Source organism: Cebus imitator, unplaced genomic scaffold (genome assembly GCF_001604975.1).
Source record: "Cebus imitator isolate Cc_AM_T3 unplaced genomic scaffold, Cebus_imitator-1.0 Scaffold8, whole genome shotgun sequence".
NCBI lineage: Eukaryota > Metazoa > Chordata > Mammalia > Primates > Cebidae > Cebus > Cebus imitator.
In genome coordinates, this window is record NW_016107323.1 from 12,097,887 (window position 1) to 12,125,209 (window position 27,323).

A 27,323-nucleotide genomic window follows, 5' to 3' on the forward strand; every position below is an offset into this window, starting at 1 on the left:
AGCTACTTGGGAGGCTGAGGCAAGAGAATTGCTTGAACCTGGGAGGTGGAGGTTGCAATAAGCCGAGAGCATGCCACTGCCCTCCAGCCTGGGCAACAGAGTGAGACTCCTTCTCAAAGAAAGAAGTTACATGCACACGAGCTCCACAAACCTTCTTCTCCAGAAAGACAGAGCTCCAACTACCTCCACTACCTCCCTTCATAAACGCCCCTTTCCTTCTCTCCCTTGGTCTGTCTTTGCTGCCTCTCTCCAGGGAAGCAAGGCGATGCTTGCCTGGGTGACAGTAAACCTTTCCCATGATTATTCTGACTACTTACCTCGTGACCTGTTGGCTGTTCTACCTGACAGTGCCATCAGAGCGAAAGAACATCCACTTTGGGTCTGCAGTGCCAGGCAGAAGGAAAATACTGATTTATGTGAACAAGTTAACAACTTGAAATAATTCTGAGAAAGTCTCACAGTAGCATGTGAAACAATCTAAGAGGCAAAACCGACCACTTTTGGGCACTTCAGTTGACTCTTTGACCTGACTCTATCTAGCCAGCTTACATATGACCTAGTATCCAGGAGCCAACTCAAAGACCAATAGCTTCAGCAGCATGACAGTAATAATCATGGCCGCCTTCCCTGAGCACCCACCAGACTCCAGGCTTGGGTTGTCCTTACCTCTTTGCAGGCCTTTCAGGAATTCTGAGACAGGCATAGAATAGAACTAGTCACAATTTGCAGGGTGCGAAATGAATATGCGGAGCCCCATGTTCAAAAAGCGTCAAGAGGTTTTTTTTGTTGTTGTTGTTTTTGAGATGGAGTCTCACTCTGTCACCCAGGCTGGAGTGCAGAGGCACAGTCTTGGCTCACCGAAACCACCACCTTCCAGGTTCAAGCAATTTTCCTGCCTCAGCCTCTGAACCACCATGTCTGGTTAATTTTTGTATTTTGAGTAGAGACAGGGTTTCACCATATTGGCCACGCTGGCTTCGAACTCCTGACCTCATGATCCACCCAGCTTGGCCTCCCAAAGTGCTGGGGATACAGGCATGAGCCACTGCACCCTGCCAAGTGTCAAGAATTTTAAGATGCTGGCAGTGGAATATTAAACCAAGCACTGGCCCTTCTGAGCTCAGGGCTTGCGTGCAGTCACATAGGTTTTGTGGCCCATGAAGCCAGCCCGGGGTGTAAATACACCCATTTTATAGTTGGAAATAATGAGGCTTGGAAAGGTTGACAATTTGCCCCAAGTCTCTGAGTAACAACACTGGATTCAAATGTTCCACAGTCTGAAAACCGAGAATTGTCTAGCTTCTGCCTGTTACCTGGCTCTGTGGACAATAGCATTGTGTGGGAAGCTTCCTTCTGTTGTGTTTCAGAGGTGAGGGCTAGCTGAGGAAGGCATAGGCTCAGCTGTGTCTTATCCAGGCAAGCAGAACTTTCAGGGTAAGAGGCCAATTGAGTGGTAAGAATGCTCAGGTTTCTTATAGCTGAAGTTGAAAAATTGTTAGCATAAGCCATGATCCCAGGCATCAGCTGTTTTCTCATCCAATACCATATGCCTGGTCTACTTTTTGTGTTTCAAACACAGAACTTCAAACACGTCTTCATTCTTACCACTGAAACTGAGTGGACTCTCTGAGTAGTGATTCATTTCTGGTTTTTCATCTTAACCATTTTCCTTTTTCACTCACATTTATGTCTAGTAAAAGTCTTGCTTTCGTAGTTCTTAAAATCCACATGCTGTGATTCTCTTTGCCACCCAGGCTGGAGTGCAGTGGCACGATCTTGGCTCACTGCAATCTCTGTCTCCTGGGTTCAAGTGATTTTCCTGTCTTAGCTTCCTGAGTAGCTGGGATTACAGGCACACACCATGTTGCCCGCCTAATTTTTGCATTTTTAGTAGAGGTGGGGTTTCATCATATAGGCTAGGCTGGTCTCAAACTCCTGACCTCAGGTCATCCCTCCACTTTGGTCTCTCAAAGTGCTGGGATTACAGGTGTGAGCCACTATGCCCTGCCTCTTGCAACTATTAAGAGAAAATTTAGCCTCAAAATTCTTTGATTAGAATTTGTTTATCCCTGGTGATGCAAACTCAGTATTGTCATGTATCTAGGGAAAAGGGGAAAAATACAGCCTGCCATAGGAGTCTTCTTTTTTCAAGGTTCCTTATAGGGCCTTTGTGATGCTCTGGACTTGACATCAGGTTGAGGCCGGGCGCGGTGGCTCAAGCCTGTAATCCCAGCATTTTGGGAGGCCGAGGCGGGTGGATCACGAGGTCAAGAAATCGAGACCATCCTGGTCAACATGGTGAAACCCCGGCTCTACTAAAACTACAAAAAATTAGCTGGGCATGGTGGCGTGTGCCTGTAGTCCCAGCTACTCAGGAGGCTGAGGCAGGAAAATTGCCTGAACCCAGGAGACGGAGGTTGTGGTGAGCCGAGATTGCGCCATTGCACTCCAGCCTGGGCAACAAGAGCAAAACTCTGTCTCAAAAAAAAAAAAAAAAAAAAAAAAAGAAGGCATCAGGTTGAGCACGAGATTCTCCACTGTGTGGCCATGGACAGTGTCTTCAGCCTTTCTGATCCTCAATTTCTTCACCAAAATAGGGACCTCAGTGGATTTTCGGAGAGTTAACTAAAATATATTAAAATGCTTTTTAAATTGCAAACAGGAGATAAGATTACCTTTTGAGTTGAGTTTCATAGGTCTGAGTTCTTATTTTCTAATTTTCTCCTGTTTTGTTTTGTTTGTCTTATTTTATCACTAATAATCCCCAAAGGATAGTTACTGCGTAGCAGTTACCTTTATAGCACAGTGTTGGGGTAGATTCATGGACTTGAACTCTCTTGTGTGTTAGCGTCTCCTGGGGACCTTTAAAAATACTCCTAAGTTTAAGCTTCAGCCCAAGAAACTTACATGAAGTTGGTTTGGAGTTGGAGCCCAGGCACCTGTGTTCTTTAAAAGCTTCTCTGTGATTCTCATGTGCAGCCAGCATCAAGATACCAGGTTAAAACACGGTACCAATCTAGCTGCTATGCTCCTAGGAGTCGTCTGATTGCAGCAAAATAGGACTAAAATAATTATTCATATATCTACAAGTGACAGATAAATGGAATAATATGTGAATAACTGAGGTGTCCCCAGCTTGAAGATACACATGTGCCTACAGCCTGTCCCCCGCCCCCCAGCATGGGCACTCAGTCTCCTATCTGGATGTATTCCACTGTGACCAGGAGGAGATCCCTGCAGATCACAATCAGCTGGCACAAATGGATGGTATCACAAAGCAGAGGGTCCTCTCTGATCCAGGACTTCTACCTCCCTCTGTTTCCTCTGTCCTTCCTCCTCTTTTTAGACTTCTAAGCAATGTCTGAATCCATCTCTTCCTAGAGGGAAGAGCCCCCCAGCCTATCTTTCTGAGATCTACTTCTTGGATTACATTTTTGTTCCTGCATCCTTCCCTTAGGGTGTGAAGGGAGGGGCCCCCACCTTCAGTGCCTTGATGGTGCTTATATTAGTCCGTTCTCACACTGCTATAAAGAAATACCTGAACAACAGGAAAAAGAAAGAAAAAAGAAATACCTGAGACTGGGCAATTTGCAAAGAAATGAGATTTAATTGACTCAAGGTTCCACAGACTGTACAGGAAGCATGGCTGGGGAGGCCTCAGGAAACTTACAATCCTGGTGGATAGTGAAGGGGAAGCAGGAGGAAGAGGGAGGAGGGGATGTGCTACACACTTTTAAACAATGAGACCTCATGAGCACTCACTCATTATCACAAGAGCAGCACCAAAGGGGGACATCTGCCCCCATGATCCAATCACTTCCCACCAGGCTCCACCTCCAGCACTGGGGATTACAGTTAAACAGGAGATTTGTGTGGGGACAGATCCAAACTGTATCAGCACTTTACTCTCTCAGAGGCCCTGGGGGGCACTCGAACTAGTATGCTGTGGCAAAACACTAAGCATATAGACAGCAAGAATAACTCTCTGAGTTAAACTCAGGTAGGGCACCTTGCTCCAGCAAAATACTTAGTAGATTGCTAGTAAGACGTGAAAAACAAAGGCTCTTCCACACTTTTCCAATTCCTCTCCTTCATTCCCCCGTAAGTAATGTAATACATGTCACCTGAGTTCCGTGGAGCTGGGCTCCAACCTGGACAGACGTGCCTTTTAGGACACTTGAGCCAGGGAGACTGAAGGGAAAGTTGAAATGAATTCAACATGGAGCCCAAGGAAAAAGGAATAGCATTCAAAAAACAGGAAAAGAAAGAAATCTTCACTGAAGGATGAAAATGTGGCTGTTATCAAATATACAGAACTGAGGGTTTGCCCTGGGTGTTTTGCTTTTCCTTGTGGTTTCTGGAAAGGTCAAAGGCTCTTCCCTTGTTCCTTGTCTGTGTGATTCTGCTCGAGACCAGAAAGACCAAGGGAGCACACCTGGCCCTTGGCTTGCTGGGAATGGACTGCTTTCAAATAATTTGTTTTTGTGTTTGCTTTTGAGCTGCCAATAGTACTTCTCTTTCATGGCCGTTGTGTTATCTGTCCCTCTCTCTTTTTGTTTTGGTTGCGACTGCTGGGGCGTGTGTGTGTGTGTGTGTGTGTGTGTGTGTGTGTGTGTGTGTGTTTTGCTTGGTTTTTCTTGTTTGTTTTTCTGCTGTGCTTGGTATAACACACTTGAGCTTTTACCCCTCCACGTCCATTCATATTTTCCCTTTGGGATCTGGAAAATGTCCTTGTCACTGCACCCCGCAAATACTCATTAACATGGCTGGCTTGTTTGGAATTCCCTGTGGTGGCAGCTTCTGCTATTTAAATCACCTTTCTAAAAGATGACACATCTAAGTCGAATCCAAGACCCAGGCAATTTCTACTCCTGTCTCTGTACGGTGAGACTGGGAGCTTTCCCTGTCTTTGATAATCACATTACATTTCAGAGAGTGCCCTGGCCTTGGAGTGTAGAGTGTTAAGGGAGAATTCTGTTATGTTTGGATGGCTGCTTGCCTTTAATGCCGACGGCCCCGCTGATGTCTGATACTCAACAACCCGCGTAATGACTGTAATGGCTTCTTGGCTTCCTGCTGACCTGACCATGTCCACAGAAGTATGCTTTGTCAGAGGTGGCATTGAAGGGAACAAGTAGACAGATTGGCTTGGACAAAAGTGTTTCTGGGCCAAACGTTCTGGAATGCAAGGACATGGAGTTTCCAACAGGCCACTCTTTAAAATTTGAAAGCTGCTGCTTGAGTATCCCCAATAACAGCAATAACAGCAACTGCGCTCATCTCCATTACCATGCAGTCTGTCTCACTGATTGAATGCTAACTGTGGGCAAGGCATTCTTCCATGAGGTTAACATGCATTACCTTATTTACTCCCCATCACAGTCCCATGAAGTAACTACTATTATTATTTGCGTTCGACAAATAAGAGACTAGAAGTGGAGGCTCCCAGCAGCTTGCCAAGCTCTCCCACAGGCATGAGAGAGAAGATGGATTTTGAACTCATGTCAGATTTCAGAGCATGTTCTGATCACCATTCATGTTTTCTCCATAGTTGGAGCAGACTAGCAAACTTTCTACAAAGCTTTTTCTTTTTACATTCATCTTTGTTCTGCCTTAAGAGATAGTCAAACAAAGTCATTCTTTCATTCTTGTTTTTTTTAGATGGAGTTTTGCTCTTGTCACTCAGGCTAGAGTGCAGTAGTGTGATGTTGGCTCACTTCAACCTCTGCCTCCATCTCCTGAGTAGCTGGGATTACAGGTGCCCACCACCACACCCAGTTGATTCTTGTATTTTTAGTAGAACAGGGTTTTGCCATGTTGCTTAGGCTGGTCTCGAACTCCTGACCTCTGGTGATCTGCCTGCCTCAGCCTCCCAAAGTGCTGAGATTACATATGTGAACCACTTCACCTGGCCAAAAAACGTCTTTTAGTCAAACTTGGAGTCCAGTATATTACTTAGGACTTGGTCCAGCTACAAATAACAGAAAAATCCAAATTAACAGGGACTTAATGAACATAAGAGGTTTTTTCCTTCTCTTATGGTAAGGAAGTCTGAAAATACAAATTTGGGACCTTCATGTTACAGACCCAGGACCACAACTTTTTCTTCCACCTTTCTCCAAGATGGCTTTTAAGCTCAAGGTTACCTCATGGTTCAATGTAGTTGCTGAGCCCCAGCCATCACATCTGCAATTCAGGATTGCAAAAGAGGAGTTCAGGGAGGTCCAAAAGCTCCAAAAGGCCAAGTTTCCAATTACTTCATTAATATTTCTTTTAAGAAATGCTTTAAATAAGCTCTTTAATATGTTAAGCAGTCTCCCATACTATACTTCTGCTTATGCACGTGGCCTCACCTCACTACAAAAGAACCCAGGAAATGTGCATGTTGAAAAGTCAGAGTTCTGCTCACCAAAAGAGGAGAAGAGATATTGGAAAACTATTGATAATCTCTACCATATCCAGCATGTCCCAGTTTGCTTCAAACCATACGAGCCCTCTGGCTTCCTCTGATAACCACTTTGGAAATCCTTGAGCAGTGGGGCTGTATTCATAGCTCTTAGTGTCTCCCCCACCCCCACATGCCCAATGCAGTCCTGAACACACATGGTCATAGCCACCCTCTAACCACCTCTCCATGTGCCTGCCTGACCCCAGACAATGAGAGTAGGAACACTCAATAACACCTGTTGGGTTTTACTAATAATAATCATGACAGCAGCAATACCAACACTCAGAGGCACTGACGTCTATTAAGCCTCAGTGACGTGCCCCACACTGTGCCAGGTGTAGTGCAGGCATCACTGTGGTGCCGTTGCTGTGAAATATAGACCTGGCTTCACAAATGTGTCAGAGCCCAAGGACGCTCCCCCAGAATCAGCTCTCTTGCTTCAAATGGGTTTTGCATTAACTTATTCCCAAAGCAGAATTCAGCTTTTTCCTTCTAAGGAGGCAAAAGAAATTTAATATTTTCTATATGGAATTAATTGTGATTCCATTTTCCCTTTTAGTTTGACAAGTGAAGCTAATTTTCATGGAAGGGGCTATGTGAATGGACAAAGCAGCTGGCAGCTAGGCGCGTTTAGTGGGCACCCATGAATTTGATCCCTTGCCCCAGGAGCAAAGCAAATGCCGTTGGTAGAGCAGCTTCTGCTCTGAGTGGGGACAGGGACTGTCTTGATGCTGGAAGGTTGTTGGTCTCCTCAGGCCACCTTCTTTCAGAGGACTCTTTTTTTTCTCGGCTCTGGTGCACTCACACTTATTTATCAAATCAGTGTTGCTCTTCAAGACAGTGGGAAGCTCTTTTCATCCTTGAGGTTTACAGGTGGCACCTCCTATTTAGTGAGTCCTGAAAGTACCCCTGAATATGTCCAGATTGGTACTAGGCCCTGGGAGGACGTGTCTGGGTTTTAAAGTTCAGTTCTTGCCTCCAAGTTACTAACAGTTGAGAGGGGAAGAAACAAATACAAGAAAATGCAAGTGAGGTATATCACATTCTAAAATCATGGCTTTCAAACCTGTTTGCCTATTATAATTCCTGGGGGAGCTTAAAAAATAACTATACCAGATCCCCATCCCAGACCAATGAAATATTGCAGATGGGAGCTGAGATGTCAAGGTATCATCACATATAAAAATTTACTTTGGCCTAGCTCAGTGACTGATGCCTATAATCGCAGTGCTTTGGGAGGCCAAGGTGGGAGGATTGCTTGAGCTCAGGAGTTCAAGACCAGCTTGGGCAACATAGTGTGAGACCTCATATCTACAAAATAAAAAAATTAGCTAGGTGTGGTGGCATGTACCTGTTGTCCTAGGTATCCAGGAGGCTGAGGCAGGAGGATCGCTTGAACTGAGGAGTTAGAGGCTGCAGTGAGCTATGATCATGCCACTGCACTGAAGCATTGGTGACAGAATAACACCCCATCTCAAAAAAAAAAAAAAAAAAAAAATTGAAGTTCCCCAGGTGATTCTAAAGGGCAGCCAAAGTTGAGAATCACTGTTTTAAACAAATGCCGTTGTGATGCCTTAGAAATTGAGAGTGAATTTACATCCCATTTTCCAGATTCTTCTGATAAAGTCTCATCCCCATGGGATCCCTGTGGAGCAAGATATCCCTTGGGAATTCATGTTTGGGAAGCAGTTTAAATGTGCAGTGCTCAACTATGAGACCTGGACTGATAATCTAGCCCCTTCACTTACTAGTGTGCTAATAATCTTGGACCTGTGACTTCATCTGTCTGAGACTTAGTTTCCCCTCCTATAAAATATAACCATCAGAGATGATGTCAACACTGCTGACAGGAAGTAAATCAATTCTTTTTTTTTTTTTTTTTTTTTTTTTTTTTTTTTTTTTTGAGATGGAGTCTCACTCTATCATCCACACCCAGGCTGGAGTGCAGTGACACAGTCTCAGTTCACTGCAACCTCTGCCTCCTGGGTTCAAGCAATTCTTGTGTCTTAGCTTGCTGATTAGTTAGGACTACAGGTGCATGCCACCATGCTCAGCTAATTTGTATTTTTAATAGTGATGGGGTTTTGCCCTGCTGGGCAGGCTGATGAGATTAATATCTGAGTAGCTACACCTTTGTTTCTCTTTATATTATCAGCACCTGTTGAAGAAAGGGGTTGATTTGGTGCCTACAGACCCTCTGCTTAATCTTACCAAATGGGTGATTCTTTCTCACTGCTCCCCATTCAGTGTTTAGCAGTGAACCCTGAGAGGTCCTGGTAGCCCGTGTGAGGTTTATTCTTGGCTAATGATGGGTGCTCATTAGTTCAACTTGTTTGACTCATCTCCAGTTGGAGCACTCAAAGGCAGTAGGACCAGGGGTTCCTAAATTCAGTGACTCTGCTGTGTTAGAGACACTGCACTGATCTTAACAGCACCATTTCTGCAAGAAGTTGCTGTGGGATGAGATGGTGACTAATACAAGCAGAAGAGAAGGGAGAGCACATTTTGGGTGTTCTCTTGTCACTCCTATCAACAGGTTAAGCTTTCTACTTTCCTGGCTTTCTGAGATGTAAGAATAAGGGCTTCCCATGGCTACAGACTCTTTGTTAAGCATGTCTCTGTTCCTGTCCCATGCCTCTTCAATTGTAAGTTGAAAGCTGCCCCCAGAGGACACATTTTACAGTACAACAAATAATACATATTTTTACATGCTACCTTAGTGAGTCATTTTGCTTCTCAGGCTATTCTATTAGGAATTGCTTAATTATGTCCCATCATGGGTCTCTATGTCAAATGCCTCCATTTTCCTGTTTTTAGGGCTGTGTTTGCAAAATTAAGCTGTTTCAAGATTGTGTTAGGCCAGTTGTTTAGCCAAAGTGAGCTAATTTCAGTGAATCATTACAGGAAAATTACCTGGTGTCATGGTACATAGTAGGTGTTTAATAAGTGTTGAGCCCTACAGTTGCTAACCAGCCTAAATTGGCTGAGCTTATGCTGTTAAAATGCAGCCTGCTAATTCTTAGAGCAAATATTTTTCTTGGTCAGGATTTTTGTCTAGTTGGAAAAGAACAGTATCAGCAAAATGGCTTTAAACATGTCCTAATGTCATGAGTTTGTCGTCCAAGGCTCTACCCAGCATGGGTGCAGGGCTACCAGGGTTTGTTTGTGTTGTTCTGAGCTGCTGCTTCAGAGGCCCTATCTGCCTTGTGTCAAAGTTTAAAGTTTCAAAGTTCCACCCATCTGTGTGGGCACACAGTGATAGTAATGATAAGTCGGTTGGAGTGGCCTGGCGGTGATGTCATGGGGATTAAGGCATGTTATCTGTAATAACAATACACCCCCACTGCTGCGTACTGCAGCACACAGCACCAGTCTTGGGCTGGGCATGATTCTCAGAGCTGATTTTAGAGTCAAATGAGGGCAGGCAATTATCATGTTCTTTAACTATAATCAGCCTAACAGGATACAGGTAGCCACAAAACGTAGTTATTTAAAACAGTAACAAAATCACTTCAAAAAGGGTAATAATCTGGAAGTCTCTTTCTGCAGCATCTAGTTAAAGCCGTCCAAGTGTGGAGAAGACAGGGAAGATTTATTTTGTAGCCTCCTCAATGGCAATAGTATCAGGAAAGCCTTCTTCTGAAATAAAGGAATGGGGACAAGGGGAGGGACAGCATTAGGACAAATACCTAATGTACACCGGGCTTTAAACCTAGATGACGAGATGATAGGTATATCAAATCAGCATGGCACATGTATTCTTATGTAACAAGCCTGCATGTTCTGCACATGTATCCTAGAACTTAAAGTAATAGTTAAAAAATAAATAAATAAAAGACAGGAACGTTGGCCTGGGGGCTGCCCCACAGCAATTTACTTTAGCCCCAACATGTAAACTAGAGCCTTTGAAAAGGATCCAAGGAGAACCCTGAGCTTCCTGCCATCTGTCTGTCAGAGTAGTTATTATGAAAAGAGGCATTCACAAGTACAGCCAACTGGTCCACTCTGGCTTGGTGACTCCTCGTCAACCCTTCGGCTTGTGTTGAAGGTTGATTCTGGACATTGGTTATGAGACCCTATCTTTGACAGCATTTCCTGTGACATGCCAATCAGACCCTAAGCTGGGGAACAGGTCTGAAGTCTAAGCATTTCTTAGAATCTGTCAGAGCCTGCTTCTGAGCAGAAGGCAAAAGGAGGTGGATTCAGCTTGGCCCCCTACTAAATCTGGCTCTTTCACCAATGATCTATGTGAACTTGGGCATATTTATTTAGGCTGGCTAAGACTTGGTTTTCCCCCTGTAAAATGGAGATGATTGTAATCTATCTTATAGGGATGTGTTTAGAGGAGTACCTGGCTTATGGTTGCTAAACGGAGTTCAGTAGACATCAGCTGTGGTTATCATTGCCCTTGGCTGAGAAGCCCAGGGACAGAAGTTCCTGCATCATCTCTTGCAAACACCAGCACAGCTTCTGAGGGTGTCCTTGTATTGCAGTAGAAAGCATGGATTTTACTCTGCATTGTCTGGGCCAATGAGCTAAGAAAACCAGGAGGCTTGTTCATCTTTCAGCCAGCTGGGAATGCTTGTGTCAATTCCCATTGTATTAAACACCAGTCCATTAGTAGTAGTGGCAATGAAAAGATGCTAATAGTTATAATAGCACCTATTGCCTGTCTCTTGTTGAATACTTCCTATATACCAGGCACTGGGCTGAATGCAATACAGAGATAAATGTCTTTAACCCTGTGACCACCCTATAAGGTAGCCATTATTCTCACCATTTCACAGATAGGAAACTGAGGCACCAACAGGGTTAAAAGGACATTACTATAAGTGGATGAGTTAGGATTTGAGCTCAGGTATCACTGACTTCAGAGGTGGCATTTGTACTATGTCACACTGCCTTCCCTTGAGCCTTTGGGAACAGTGCAGCTTTAAGAGCCCAAAGTCTAACAAAGAATAAAATCAGTCCTCTGTTGTAAGGTTCTTAACAAGGCTAACACACTTAGAGCATATTTTAGTGTACTTCTACACAGCTAGCTGTTTAGACTCAGAATGTTTCTGTAGTTGTTTAATAAGTCAGGAAACAAAGCCTTTGAAGAGAATCAGCAACCTGTTCAAGAATGCACCCTGAATGTACAGCAGGACCAACTTTGAAACCATGGCCGTCCTGCATCCATGGCTGTGAGACCCCAAGCACATACATGTTCCTGTGAACATGCCTCTCGCCTGGCTCTGGCACATGTTTTACCTGTAGACACAGCGTTGGGCAGTGGGAAAAGGATAAGTCAATACCAATTCTTGCCAAATGCTAGAAAGCCCTTGCAGGGGTACCTGTAGAAATCTCCTGAGTCAGGATGGAGATGGTGGCATGGCAGGCCAGTCAGGGACCAATTAGAGTTGTCCATTGTGGTCTGCAGGTGATTCTGTGACATATCCTGGGTTAATGCTGGGGCTGTGTCAATGGTGAGAGCATTTCTGTGAGAAGCTGGTGTGGAGGCATCCCCAAGCCTAATTCTTGGCTGCTTTATGATCTTCATTTATGTTTGTATAAACAAAGCTTCAAAGCTTTTTGCTTGTGTCTCTGTAAGGAAAAATGCCAGAGGACAGTGAAGAAATATTCTGGTGAAGAACAGACCTAGAGGACTGGCTATGTGACCACAGCTATCCCCTTGGGCTTTACTGCCAGTGTGCTGCTGGTTAGGAGCTGGTTTTCGTCTTCCATTTAGTCAAATGTGGCTGGTTTTCAGCTTGGTGTCCACAGATGACTTTGTTTAATCCATTTATCAGTAATGTCCATAACTTACTGTCCAGAAAAGGAGGCCCCCACCTCACATTTTGCAGTTGACCCCTTTGTTCTCAGCTGTGTCATCATCTATTTAACATTCATGCAATCAGGCAATCATCTATGCATTCACCCTTTGAAAACTGAACGCCTTCTGTATGCTGGGTGCTGCACTAGGTGCTAGAGGTGGGTGTGAAACACAGCCAACACCAATCCTGCTGCATGGAGCTTTCACATTCAGAGGTCTTTCCAAGCACAGCAGTAAGTGCACTCAACATTAAGCGTTGTACTATTCTAGAAAGGAATTCCTGTGGGGAGAATTTCATCCAGTCATGTAGAAGAACATGTATTAAAGTGTTTAAAATATCATCTGGCCATTGTTATGTAACTCAGGCAGGACTTTAAGTGTCTGTCCTTTGGGCTGCTAGGCATGGTGGGAGGGGATGCCGAAGGCAAGGGTGGGAATGCAAGACTCCTTTAGCTATAACTTTCAAGTAGGGGATAAGGTGCTCATGCCATTTAAATACCGGAACCTGTGCAGGGGCAAACCTGTGCCCCCGAAGGTTTGCTGAAAATGAACTGACAAAGGGTAGATTAATAGGAAAAAAAGGCATACAAAATTTATTTTAATATGGACAACATGGGGCAATCATAGCAGAATAGTTACCCAGTAACCCAATAGGCTTAAACACCCTTCTTCACAGAGGGAGGAGAGAATGGGAAATATGGCTACTTGAGGGATAATACATGATTTTTGTGGGGGAAGCGATTGGGCCTGCTGCTCAGACAATGGTTAGCAAATAATTTCAATGGAAATGGAACGGGATGGAGAGCTGACAGTGGGTTGGGGGAAGACGTTTGTCTGGGCTCTAGGTGCAGTGTTTAATTTTCAGTCTCTTCCGCTGTGATATGAGTTTTAATCTTCACTGGTGAATGAAATGTCAGGAAAGGCCATTGTATTCCGCTTTGCCAGTCTGGGTTTTTAGGTAGATAAGGGAACTTCAGAGAACAACCTCATCCTGTGGTTAGGGAGAGACAGAGCCTTAAGAGACTGTGGGTGTGAGGGAGTCAGGGAGGAAGCTCGGAGAGACCTTCAGACTGCTTCATGGCAAAGCACCATATTTTGGAGTAATAGGTCCCAACACATGGAGTTGGGTTTCTGGGTTCCAACACATGCTACCAGAAATTGCCATTCACCTTTTCTTTGTAAAATCGTTGATGAGGAATTAAAATATAGTGAAGAATGTTAAAGTAAAACATTTTTGCAACTGAATAAAGGTCATAATTGGGATGAAAGCTATACGTTTATCTCCAATGTAGAAAAAAATGTGTACTTTGTTTTGGTTTCATAAGCTATGCTGTTTTCAAAATAATACACATTCACTCTTATGGTGGTGACAATAAGTAGTAGTGATGACAATTCGTGAGCCAGCTGGTTTCCCACACATTGTCAATGCATAGGGCTTATCTTGGTCCAGACCTGTTTCCTGGTGCTTGAGAAGCACAGAACTCTGCCATTTTTTATCATCCCAAAGTGGCTCTTCTTAGTTCTCCTCCACCCTGGAGACATGGCCCAGATAAATTCCATCCAGAGCTTGGAATCCAGTTCAGAATAGCACGTTCCCTTTGGAATATCTTGCTCAATGCAGACCATCCTTCTTCAGACCAAATGACTGTTTCATCAAGTTACATGGATCCTCATACCCCTCTACCCTTCCCAATACCTTCATTCTCTTTGTTCTTCAAATTCCAAGTGATAAGATGTGCCTCCAGCCCTGGTCTTTGCTGGGCTCCTTGTTCATCATCCATGTTAGGTCTCCATGGTGTTTGTCACTGTTGCACTTGGTGATAGTGACTGCTCACCTTGTAGTACATAGCATCATGTGGCTCCCATGTTTCCTCATTTAGTGAAGCTCCCTTCCATTTTTTTTCCTGTAGAATTACCCTTTATGACTACCAAGCCATGTGTAGAGCCAACAAGGAAAGCAGCGATGGTGCCCGTGGCCTCCTGGATGTAAGTACTATGCTGTCACCCAGAAAAACAACTGCACATTTCTGTCTTTCTCCCTATTTGAGTGTTATCTTCCTCTCTGGAGTAATCAAGTTTATCTTTTTGCAAAATCATGAACATCTTGACTTTACTCATTAAAAAAACAGACAAAAAAAAAAAAAAAACCACTTCAGATCAGGCACGGTGGCTCACGCCTGTAATCCCAGCACTTTGGGAGGCCAAAGGTGACCGGATCACTTGGGTCAGGAGCTCGAGACCAGCCTGGCCAACATGCTGAAACCCCGTCTCTACTAAAAGTACAAAACTTAGCCAGGCATGGTGGTGTGCACCTATAATCTCAGCTACTTAGGAGGCTGAGGCAGGAGAACTGCTTGAACCCAAGAGGTGGAGGTTGCAGTGAACCGAGATCATGCCACTACACTCCAGCCTGGGCAACAAAGTGAGACTCCCTCTCAAAAAAACAAAAATAAAATAAAAAACACTGCTGTTTCAATTCAATTCAAATCCAGTGTTTATATGAATGGAAAACAGGTCTAAAGTCTTTGATGGGTTGATGCAGCAGCCTCCTTTTGATGGATAGAAAAAGGGAGAAGTTCTGTTAATTCTCTCATTTGTATATAAAAGAACTTGGTTTTGTTCAACAGAACTTTTCCTTTGAGTTTGTAATAGAATTGTGAGCTTGTGCCCAAGTCCCATTTGGATCACAGATGCTCCCACTCCCCTAATCATGCCACCATGTTTCAGCATCATTTTCCCTGGAGCTGATTCCTTGCTGATGTCACAGATCAATCAGCACAGCTACTGTACCACTAAAAACTGGCTTTCATATGGCCAGAAATTAACTGTTATCATTAATTTACTCCCAAATTAAAAATATAATTTACAATGCATAGACAATGTAAATGTGGTCAGCAATACCTAAAAACAGGAAAAAAAAAAAACAGATATAGTGTACCTCTAGATAGCCTGTCATACGCGTTTAAATATAACCCTTACAATGTTACTCTTTTGTAAATACCAAAAATTAACCTAAAATTTGGTTTGAAACACAACATTTAAAAGCCATTTTGGTTTTAAAATATATGCACTTTCTAATTTACAGATGTAAGATCTCACAAGGGGATTATTTAAAAACCAAATAATTAACACGGTTCTCCTACACTGAGAGAGAAAGAAATGATTCAGAGCTGGCAAATTACTGAGAGGCAACTAAAGAGTTGAATTTTTGAAAAACAGCTTTTTAGTGAGACTCACGATGTCTTTCTAAACCCAACTCCCCTAACCTTAGCAAGAATGTTTCCAGACACAAAACATTCCTAAGATATGTTTTCATCATTAGGTTTAAAAGCTCAGTGGCTTTACGCTTTTGAATGGAAATGTGCATGTAAAATTTTTAATGTCGTATTTGCATAATCCCTTCATTTACTCATATATTGAGTCAGTGCCTGGCGCAGAATGCCTTAGTGCCTTCCCCTGGCCTCAGAATGAGCTGCTCCTGCCACTTCCCGCTTTCCCCCAAACCTCTAAAGCTTCCTGAATCCTTGTATTCATTCTCTCCTACCCCTGACCCGCACTACCCATCCCAGCTGGTACAAATACGCAACATTGTACCATGGTCTGACCCTCCCGGTCTTTTTGAAAGCAAGATGATTATTTTTCAAGCCATGAAATGTAATGGCAAAACCGCAGGGCTGCAAAGTGTGGTTTCGGGAAACTGTGAAAAGTTCACATCCTTATCTGACCCTATTCCTGGGGGCTCAGAATCCTGTGATGCAAGGAACGATGTGGAAGCACTCAGTCGAATCAGAGCAAGAGATACCACAAGTCTGCAATCTGGGTGGGCTGGGAAGAGCTCACTTTTGTTGTTGTTCTGCTCATTTACTCTCTGGCCAGATTGGGAAAGTTTTGAGAATGATTGGGGGCATATAAATTTGTTCTTGTTTCATTTAAAACTGGAGAATTCCTCCATTCTCAGTCCTAGTTCTTATAATTAAAATGCTCAGAAGGTGGGATTAGGCAACTGTAGCTGCAGAAGCCAGGATTTGGCATGCATTTCAGTTCTCTGATATCTAAAGGCAACCACAAAAGGTTCTGGGATTCTTCTAGACCTGACATCTGGAGCCCAGAGCCCAGGATTTGCCAGTGTCATTGCTCGTCTCTCAAGTCCGCCCACCATTCACATAACTGGCATACCTAGGTACAAAGAATCAACTGAGGGGAAGACTTGGAATTTTCTAGGATTCAGGAAATTGAATTATCCACACAGGAAATATCACAGAGTAAACAATCTAACTGCTTTTTTTTAATTAAAATATTCTGAAATAAAGATTAGGCTTTCAATGCCTTCTTTTATAGAGTGAAGGGGATTTTCAGCAAGGATAAAATCACATGTTTATATGGTTATCATTTTTTTCAAGTCCAAATATGTAAGTGTGAGAAAAAGCAGCTTAAATCCTGCATAATTCATGGAAGGCATTAAAATCAGGTGTATGCAATTTTTGCTTATTTTAATAAACGACACACCGTGGTGGAGAACAGGGAATCACCTTTCCAAGAGGCTCCCCTATGAATTACCATTTGAAATTAGTTATATGATTCCAGCCCCCTCAGCATTAAGCTTCAAAATATTAGCCCCTAGAGGGTAAAGTTTTAAGCAACTGGTGCTGAACTTCCTTTTTCCTCCCACTGATAACCCTTGTATTAGATCAGGTTTATTTTACTTATAAATCACATCTCACTAGAGTAGAGTTCAAAGTTTTAAAATGTTAGTTTTAGGATACAGTATCCAATAATTTTCTTCCCGTAGCTAGAACGCCACTGTTTTTTAACATGATATCAATCTCTCTAGAAGAATAACATTGTCCTGAAATAAAGCCCTAAATTAAACTACAGATTTTATGTGCAGTGTATTGTTTTTAACTAACCGAATTCTTCTTTTCAGCCTTACCATGCCTTCCTCTCTGCAGTAAAATGGATAATGACGGAACTTGTCTTGTAAGTAAAATTTGCTGCATTTTTTGAAAAGTGTTAATATTTCCCTTTTTGTATCATAAAGTGAATTAAGAGATTGTGAGTTATACTTTCAATAGCCATTAAATTCCTAGTTCTCTGAGATAACCTCATTGAACATCTCAAAATATTGAACACAGAGACCAAAAAAATGATCTTTTAGTAAGTGATTCATGATCACCCCTTATGCTATTATGTCACTGTTTAGCAGACTAACGGTTTGCAGTACACAACCAAATTTACTTATTGTGGTTACTGTTCAATTTTGCATGGATGTCTGGCTGCTTTTAATGCCGCCTGGGTGGGCTGTGGTCAGAAGAACACACTGCTGTGACTGTCCACCATGCTACTTGGGCTGTCTTGGCCTGTGCACGCATGGGTACCTGTGAGATTGTCAGCTAGGGCTGGGGGCTTTCTCAGGTGTGACTTAACTGTTTATTCTGTCAAACTATAGTCTTGTTCGGAGGTGCTTGTTGTGTCTATAACCTAGGTAACAAGAAATGGCACAAAGATGAAACTCTTAACTTTCAGACTAGATATTGGACACATTACAGAAACAATTTGATGAATAGTCACTGTCCTCTTAATTTAATGTAACCTATATTAATTTAAGAATGTTTGTGAATTCAAATGGGAAGTAAATTCTCCATACACACATGAGGCAGAGGCAGCACATTAACAGATAATACTGGGATTTTGATTGAGAGAGAGCTTCTAGGAAAAGTAGCCATAAGCCTGAAAAACAAACGACTGAATTTTGATCTCTCCTCATCCATTTGGAGGATAATTTATATTATTTTTGTATTCTTTATCAGCCATTGAGAAATGTTGATTTTATGAAGTTGCATTATGACATAATTTCATAAAGAGAAGTCTATTCCACCTCCCTACACACACACACACACACACACACACACAAACACACAAACACACACACACACACGGAGGGGGCTGAAACAAGTTCGAGTCACAGTATTCATTTTGAAAGCATCTTTTATTACTACAGATCATGGTCTTGGTAGAAGAGAATATTCCATTTGTACTTCTGAACTAAGGGAGGAGAACTTCTTTAGAAAATGGCTTTTTACTGTGGAATCAAATTAGATTATATCAGGACTGAATAACTGGTCAACAATAACTGGAAAAGTATTTCAGCCTATACAGCAGATTATCCCTCATCTAGGAATCTTTGAGTCTAGGTAAACCTCACTTTGGGGATGAAATCGCCTTTCACAAGAAAGATAAAGCTCAGTAAAACTTCAGTGGTAACTCAGCCAAATGTGTTGATGTCTCCAAATTGTGATGTTGTTCCTTCAAATGAGGTAAACTATGCTAAAGAATACAGAATGTCACTGTTCTGTGATATGGGCATGGATGGCGAAGTAACACTGGGCTTTTCCACAATCTGTTTAGGTTCCTGGTGGAATTTAACCTCTGCAGTTGGTGGCACTCCGATATGACAGCTAAAGGTGAGCGGCAACTGGTTTCTGTTTCTCAGCTTGGAGGGATAAGTGCTGGGTTCACCGGCTACTTTTCATTAGGAATGTGCTGGCTCATAGAAAATGCCCCAGAACAAAGTGGTGATTTTTCAGCTCTCTCAGTAAAAAGCCACCCTTTGTGTTAAGCACTGTGCTATCCAGTCTGACACAGAATTCCACAGGCTTTCATGTTGAATGTACATCTTGAGCTGTTTCCTTAACTAAGGCTTTGAGGTCATACATTGCACAGGTAAATTCTTCAGAAAGCTCATGGGCAATGCTGAAATAGAAAGGAGACAGACACGTTGCCTATGTCTCAGGCTAAATGAATGATTAGCTGTTCTGTTTTTGTTTTCACAGTTACCATCGTAGAACATAAATCTGATCACATTACTCTCCCTTCTCAGATACCTTAAGTGACTTGAAGAGGGTGTAATTGGTAGAGACTCTTAGAGACATGGTTTGTGGCATTAGATCCGTATAGGTTTCAGTCCCAGCTCAGAGGTTAGCCTTGGGTGTGTCAGTTGATCTGTCTCCAAGGCTCAGTTTCCCTATGCTAAGCACAATGGGAGAAGTAATATCTATCTCTTAGGGGGGGGGAGAGAGAGAGAGAGAGAGAGAGAGAGTGTGTTTAATGCTATGAGAAATTATGTTACATGCTGACCACAGTGACTGGACCATCATAAGTCCTCAAAAATTAGTAGCAGTACTGCATGTTCTCACATATAAGTGGGAGCTAAACACTGAGTACACTTGGACACAAAGAAGGGAACAACACACACTGGGGCCTACTTGAGGGTGGAGAGTAGGGGTGGGAGGAGGATGAGGATGGAAAAACTACCTATTGGGTACTATGCTCACTACCAGGATGATGAAATAATCTGTATACCAAACCCTGGAGACATGCAATTGACCCATATAAAAAACCTGCACATGTACCCTCCACACCTAAAATAAAAGTTGGAGAGAAAATAAATAAAAGAAACAGTATCTGTAATTATAACCGTGATGACTCAGTGACCATGACAGTGATGATGATCACCTACAAATCCAGTGATCCTTCATGAACGCTGGCTACAGCCGCCTGCCCCAGGCCTGCCCAGTCACATGCTATTTCTCAGATATACTCTGTTCTTTCTTTGCTTCCTTCATTCATTCATGGTCTTTTTCCTACCAGGGAGGCCAGGGACTAGTAGGCTATTACCATTCTTGTTTTTTCTAACTATCTTCTTTTAAAAAAGAGATCAATTAGTAATGTATCAGCATTTCCCCAAGTGCTGGATCTATTTCAATCTAACACTCCTTTTCCTTTCCCTTAAGATCCCAGTCTGTTGGCTGGGCATAGTAGCTCAAGCCTGTAATCCCAGCACTTAGGGAGGCTGAGGCGGGTGGATCACCTGAGGTCTGGAGTTCAAGATCAGCCTGACCAACATGGTGAACCCCTCTCTCAACTAAAAATACAAAAAATTTATCTGGGTGTGGTGGCATGCACCTGTAATCCCAGCTACTTTGGGAGGCTGAGGGAGGAGAATCGCTTGAACCTGGGAGGCGGAGGTTGCAGTGAGCCAAGATCGCACCACTGCACTTTTGGTGCTCCAGCCTGGGCAACAAGAGCTAAACTCTATCTCAAAAAAATAAAAATAAAAAAATTAAAAATCCCAGTCTGTGAGGATTTCCTCAGCTCCCTCAGGCAGAATGAACATTTTCTTCTTGTTTCTGCCCCAGTCAGGTCATGTGTTATCCCATCTCTTCTTTGCTATTATTGCCTCACTGTGTGTTTTACGCTAACCTAGGATTTCTTGATGGTAGGAGCTGTGTCTTAACCATTGTTCTCTCTTAATACCTAACTGGTGCTGAGCATACAGTAGGTGCTTTATCTTTGCTGATTCAATACCCTAACAAATCTTTCTGGTGCTAGGCGTGACCATTAGAGTCGCTGTAGTCATAGCTTTGTAACTTACAAATAGACTCATTTTGCCTGAATCCAGAAACTGTCTGGTTTCTGGTTAGAGCATGATATGGAGCAGCATCTGCTGAGTGCCGCTCCTGCTGATGCCTGCATAGCTTGCTCTCTGATCTGGGAACCTAATCCATGCTTGTCCAGGCTTGGCTCTGCCCTGGGAGGCTGACAGCCCAGTGGAGCAGGGTCCCTGTGCTCTCCTTTCATCTACACACACACACATTGTCCTGGTGACCCCCCGGGCTTGGACCCAATTCTTGCTCCTCCCTGCTGGATTGGGTTCTGAGTGACAGTGAGTGCCCAAATCCCACTTATAGAAATTCAGCCTGAGGACAAAACCTGGATGGAAACAAAGGTTTCCATGATACGATGATCATCACCAGGGAATTTATAATTGCAAATACTGGTAACTTTTTAAATGTCTAAGAATTAGGCCATTTTAAGATAAATTACAACCCAGAAATCATTGTGTTTCTGAAAACTCTTTGATGAAATTTAAAAATGCTCATAACAAAACAAGAGAAAACCCAAGATACAAAACTGTATATACACAAAAACACATAAAATGGTGGGAAGAAGGAGATGTAGAGCTAATTAGGGTCAGCAGTTGGTATGAAAAATAAGGAGTCGATAAACAGACATCAAAATATGAGTTAGGAAAAGACTACTGTCATGTCCCCAAAAGGAAATCTTACCTGTAGTGTCAACTTGCTTTTATTAAAATTGCACATGATTTCCAAAAAGAAAGATGAAGAGGAACCTATGAAATGGTCACTTGGTTATCTTTTACCATTTGCTTTTCTTATTTGACTCACTTTTCCACAGTTTTACTAATAGGAGTGAAAAAAAACATTAAGAAAATCAATAGAGGCCAAGAAAATGGGTTGCAAGTTGACTAAATGGCCGCTCTGTCTGCGGCACCAGTGATCTGGAGACAAATCCCCTCTTCCTCCAAATCAGGCTGTGAGCTCTCGGAGGCCGGAGCAGCATTGGAACCTAGTGACTAGGAACCTTGGGTAGCCTTTCTCTGCTGCTTGATTCTTGCTTGCTGTGAGGTTCTGGGAAAGTCATTTGGTCTCTCTGGACTTTGGTTTCATTTGTCAACAGAGGAAACAACAGATAAAACGTGGCTGTGAGAGGTGAATCTAGCAATGCCTCCCAAGACCATGTGCCAGTCTTCCCTGCATGGTGGATTTTAGGCACTCAGGTTTTAGGTGGTGGTGTTTTTTTTTACCATTTGGTTATTTCTTAGGAGTGTTCACAGGGCTGAGGGCAGTAGGTGTGTTGTTTTCAGTGGTTTACTTTTTGGCATTCTTCATACCGAGGGAAGACGTTCCCTTCTCTTCACGTCTGCATTCACTCCCACCTCCCTCATCCTCACCTTGACCTGTTTCCCTTCTTCATGACCTGCCCCCACAGACATCTAGACATACTCTTATTTTGGTCCTATAGATTCTAGAGTTTTTATTGCATGCCAGTCACTGTGATCTTTCCCTAGGACAGTGGTTTTTCAAATGGGGGCAGTTTTGCCTCCCAGGGGAATGACTGGAGACATTTTTGCTGTCATAGCATGGGGGAGGAGGGTTCTTATTAGAATCTGGCGGGTAGAGGCCAGGTGTGCAGCTAAACATCCTGCCACACAAAGGACAGCCCCCATCACAAAGAATTATCCCACTCAAAATATCAATAGTGCCACTGTTGAGAAACTCTGGCCTAGACCGAGGGGTGCAGAGTAGGGGACAGTGACTAAGGGAGCAAGGTACAATCTCTGCACCCCTGATGCTGAGAGACACTTTTGAAGGCTCCCATTCTGCAGTTTCCCCAACCCCACCCCAGCTGGACTAAAAGCCGTCAAATTTTTAGCTGAAAGGAATAATATGGTGTGTTAGTTCTCTCTTTTCTGTTTTATGGAGCTTTGTAAAAAGGACCCTTAATAGATAATTTCAGCATGTCCTCTGACTCCATTGCCAGACTGTGAGACCGCCTTTCCAAAGACTACAGAGAGACCGTGTCACATAATTGCATCACTGATGCATGGTGTGCTGAAGTGCAAGTGCCTTGCCATTTCCGGAGAGCTGGCACGTAGGTTGTCTTCAGATCTGTGCAGCGTACCTGAGAGGTGGGGACTGCTAGAATTTGCCACCAAGCCTCTCTCAAGTACCTAAGTCAGACAGCTAAGAGGCAGTGGAGTCAGAACTAAGTCAAGACCTCCCTCAGCTAATGATGACAGCGAGAGCCACAGCTACTGCACTGGAATTGTGGCATTCCAGCCAGCAGCCCCTCTGCTGGGCATCACTATGACTTTTTCCATTTTACGGATGAAGAAATGAAAGTAAGCAGAGGTGAATTCGCTCATCCACAGGATTGCTGTCATTGGGATATCTTATTAAATGTAAATATAAATCCCAGACCCGGTGTGAGGAGGGAAATGTTTCAGGCACCATATGCTATTGACTTGCAAGGTTTCTTCATTCTAAATTTACCATTCCCTCACTAGATAAAGACTGTGAGCTAAGGCACACATCTTCGTTTTAGCTAAAAATGGAATCCATAATTACACTGTTTATCTGCTCCATTTCCTTAATGAAGGGGACTGTGGAAGCCCATTTCTGCTTGATTATCACAAAGGTATCATTTTGGTGAATTTGCACAAAGAGAACAGAGCTTGCTGGCACCCGGTTGTGACTGGGGGTGCATTCACAAAAACAAAAGAAGAGGAAGGCTTTTCACATGGGAAATCTGTTCATTCCCAATTGTCTGCACATAATTACTGTGAACCCAAGTCAGTTATTCTCATCAGGGACATTTGTTGCTAAGGAAAAATTGAAGAAATTTAATTGTGCAGATGCTTCCTTGGGTGCTTCATTGTGAGTGAGTGATAGGTCATGGTGACATTGGCGTAACTGGGATAGGAGGTACAGCAGTGTGGGCTCCAGGATATGAGGGGCCAGACTCACATCTGAGGACCCCATTACCCACTGCAGTGGGACCTTGGGCAAGTATCTTTGTTTCTGAGCTTTAGTTTCTTCATCTGCAAAATGGGACAGCAGCAAGGACTTGCTTATTCTGTGGTGATGAGGATTTTGCCCATGCTAAGGGCCTAGCATGTGTTTTGGCATGCAGTAAGTGCATAGTGAAGACTGATGGTGAAGGTGGTGGTGGTTTGCTGCATAAGTTGATGATTGCGATGAGTCACTTTCTGTGGGACCCATGGCAGGCTGTGTCTGCTTTTGGAACCTTTTTTTTCCTTCTGGAAAACAAAGGAATCAACCAAACCAAGCTCAGTGATCCTTGAATACCTAGTTTTGTAAGATGTGAGCTCTGAATGCCTAAGAGTAAATAGTATCCAACAGAGCCGGGCTCCGTGACTCATGCCTGTAATCCCAGCACTTAGGAGGCCAAGGTGGGCAGATCACTGAGGCCAGGAGTTCAAGACCAGCCTGATCAACATGGTAAAACCCCCGCCTCTGCTAAAAATACAAAAGATCTAACCAAGCATGGTGGTGCATGCCTGTAATCCCAGCTACTTGGGAGGCCGAGGCAGAAGAATTGTTGGGACCCAGGAGGCTGAGCTTGAGTGAGCTGAGATCACACCACTGTACTCCAGGCTGGGCGACAAAACGAGATTCTGTCCGAAATTTTAGCAACAGCAACAAAAACAGTATTCAATAAACTGCAAGCAGTCACAGTGATCGGTTTGAAATCCCATAGATAGTTAGTAGTCATGGCACATATATGTGGTGTTTTCCATAGCATTCTAGACAAAGTAAGGTCTAGCCATGTTATTTAAATTAAATGTGGCCATGGTTTTATATGATAATTCACGTTTCCCGAAAGCACATAAATCTTTCAGCCAATCTATAGTCATGCTGCACATAGACCCAATGGTTTATCACTGTATCAGCATGGAGTACCCTACAATTGCCAAAGGAAAAAGAATTCCATCTCCAGAAAGGATCAGAGCCAAATGAGTCTCACCCTTGAGAGTGCTGGACTCATTCCTTTTTTAACTGGGCCCAGACAGTTAGAATTAGAGATGGTGCAATTATCAGGCTTATTCAAATCACGTGTGCTGCCTATCTCAGCCTGACCCAGAGACCTTTCTTTTCTTTTTTTTTCATTGGCCAAACTTCACAGAGCAGTTAAACGTATATATGCTGGAGCCAGACAGCCCAAGGTCAAATTCTGGTTCTGCCACATACTCAGTGGATGAATCTGGGCTATTTACTCTCGTCCTCTTTCCCCCATTCACCATCTGCAAAACAGATAACAACTGTTCATACCTCATAGTTTATTTTTTAATTTTGTCATGTTTTATCATTAAATAAATTAATACATACAAAGCAGGACAGCATCTGGAGCACAGCAATTTCTTCATAAATTTAGCTGTTATGCCATCATTAGGTTTTTATATTCCGTTTGCATGCTTGTGCCATGCCCACTTATGACCTAAGCTATTGTACACTTAAATTTTTATTTCAAGGGACTCGCTTTTTGAAATTCAAATAATTTAAATATGAAAAGGAAGTTTTATAAACTGAAAACCAGAATGACTTGCCATACAGAGAAATCAGTTGTAAAAATGAGAACCATGAAAATAAAAAGTGTTACCAAATTGTAGCCAGATCCGATGAGCTTTGTGTTTGGCCTCTTCAGCCTGAAAGGAGAGGAGAGCCAATGAAAGAAAGAAGTGAAAAAGACAGAAAGGTGGTAGAAACGCCCTACAACCAAACAAAGATGGCCTCCTTACAAAACAGAGGCACTGAGAAGATGAGAAGAGAATGATGTTTCCACCATGTGCCTCTCCTGTGTTGTCACTATTGGGTCTGGAGCGCCTAAAACTCACCTTACCCTCCGCCTGAAAGGCAAGAAGGAAATGTGTCATAAGGGACGGAGATTCTCACATTTTTGGGTCCATTTTATTCTATTTTATTTGTTTGGAAACACTATTCAGGAGGGTCATTCTTGTATTCAGCAGGCATTTAATGTTGCCTCCAATGGGCTAGCATCGTGGGGACAGAGGGACAGTGTCTGGAACCTGGTCTTTCTGGAGAATGACTACCAGCACCATACCATCAGTGGAGTCAGGAGTCAGAGAGGCAGCCATTTTCTTGCCTTTTCTACCAAAAAGTGACGGCTCAAAAAGCCTGACTCCGTGAAATAGCCCCAGTGCAGCAGGAGTCGTGATGGCAGTAACGGCACACACTTGAGCAGCACTCACAGCGTGCTAGCTGCGGTCCATGTAATTCATTTGATTCTCAAACAAACACATGAGTTTCGTACTGCTATTGCCATTTTGCAGATGTGAACATTAAGGTGTAGAAAGGTTAAAAGCTCGTCTGCTGTCACACAGCAGGGGCAGGATTCACTGCCTGGAATTGGTGCTTTTAGCTACTACATAACTAGCCAGCTTCTGGCCTGTGGATGGTAGCACTTGCTAATGACTAGCATTTCGTGAAGGCTGTGTATATGCATGTAGGTGGGCAAACGTGTGTGCATGCTTCACTCTGTTTAGAGCTGTACATGCTTTTGTTCATGTATTCCTCAGAGTGATCCCGTGAGGTTACTCTAGGCATTTCCCCGTAATGTCCAGTTAAGTGACCAATTACTGAAAATTCTATATTCTGACTAAAAGGGCTGATGAAGAGTTTACTTCCTTTTGTTTTAAATAACAGAGATTACAGTGCATTGTTCTCCAACCCCAAATCCCCAACCAATTTCCTCGAAATAATTAAAGCTCAGTGAAAAGCCTACATAAAAGAAACCATCATGTTAGGATACTACAAATGCTTAGAATGGTTTCCTGATCACCCCACAACTGTTTGGTTGTTACCCAGCAGTTGTATTGCGTGCAGTAGCACTGACGGCTCGCTTAGTGCAGCAGCAGCCCCCACAGGCAGTGGACAAAACATCTCCCCGTAGTTCTGCCCACCAGCCAGTTATATTTGGAATGTAGCATGAGACTTTGTCCACACATAGGTTTGTTAAAATCTTACTGAGTTTTGAAATTGTAAATGTAAATTACATATATATATATATATATATATATACATATTTATATATATATATTTTTTTTTTCCCTACAAAAAACAATAACTGAAGGCTTTGTACAAAGTTTGGTATTGGAAGCCTGTAAGCATTCTCCTGGGGAAATGTTAGCATGTAGACCTCCTGGGAAGAGTACCTGTGCTACTAGCATTCCCATTTTATAGCTGAGAATAGTGAGGATTAGCTAGAAGTAGCAGAGCAGGGAGTCATACTCCAAACTTCTTTTACTTCAGAGCCTTCACCCTTAACCACTAAGCTATAGTGTCTATCATTATTTTGATCATTTTAATATCACAATGGCTTCATTAGAATGTTACATTTATTTTTGTTGTTATTATCATTATTTGAAATTTACTTAACACTTGTTATGTTCCAGTACTGTGCTAAGTACTCAACATACATTGTTTCATTTACTTCTCACATCAACCTCTGATAGAACATTATTATCCTCAATTTGCAAGTAAGAAAACTGAGACCTAGAGAGGTTTTGGATCTTGCCCACTGGACAATCAACTGCCAAGCCTTTACCGAGCACCTACTATGTGCTCATCCACATACCAGGGTTCTTTAGTGCTTTAAAATTGA

The 27,323-nt window shown here is 42.9% G+C and overlaps 1 protein-coding gene across 2 annotated transcripts in view; it reads left to right on the top strand.

The window, feature by feature from the left end:
• Nucleotides 1–27,323, top strand: part of LOC108314525 (voltage-dependent calcium channel subunit alpha-2/delta-3) — an 823,636-nt gene that overhangs the window by 740,287 nt on the left and 56,026 nt on the right. For both annotated transcript variants that reach the window (XM_017543458.2, XM_037743848.1), the window contains 3 exons: nucleotides 14,171–14,246; nucleotides 17,185–17,237; nucleotides 18,666–18,721. In XM_017543458.2, the coding sequence (XP_017398947.2) occupies nucleotides 14,171–14,246; nucleotides 17,185–17,237; nucleotides 18,666–18,721 (185 nt within the window). The remainder of the gene's footprint in view (nucleotides 1–14,170; nucleotides 14,247–17,184; nucleotides 17,238–18,665; nucleotides 18,722–27,323) is intronic.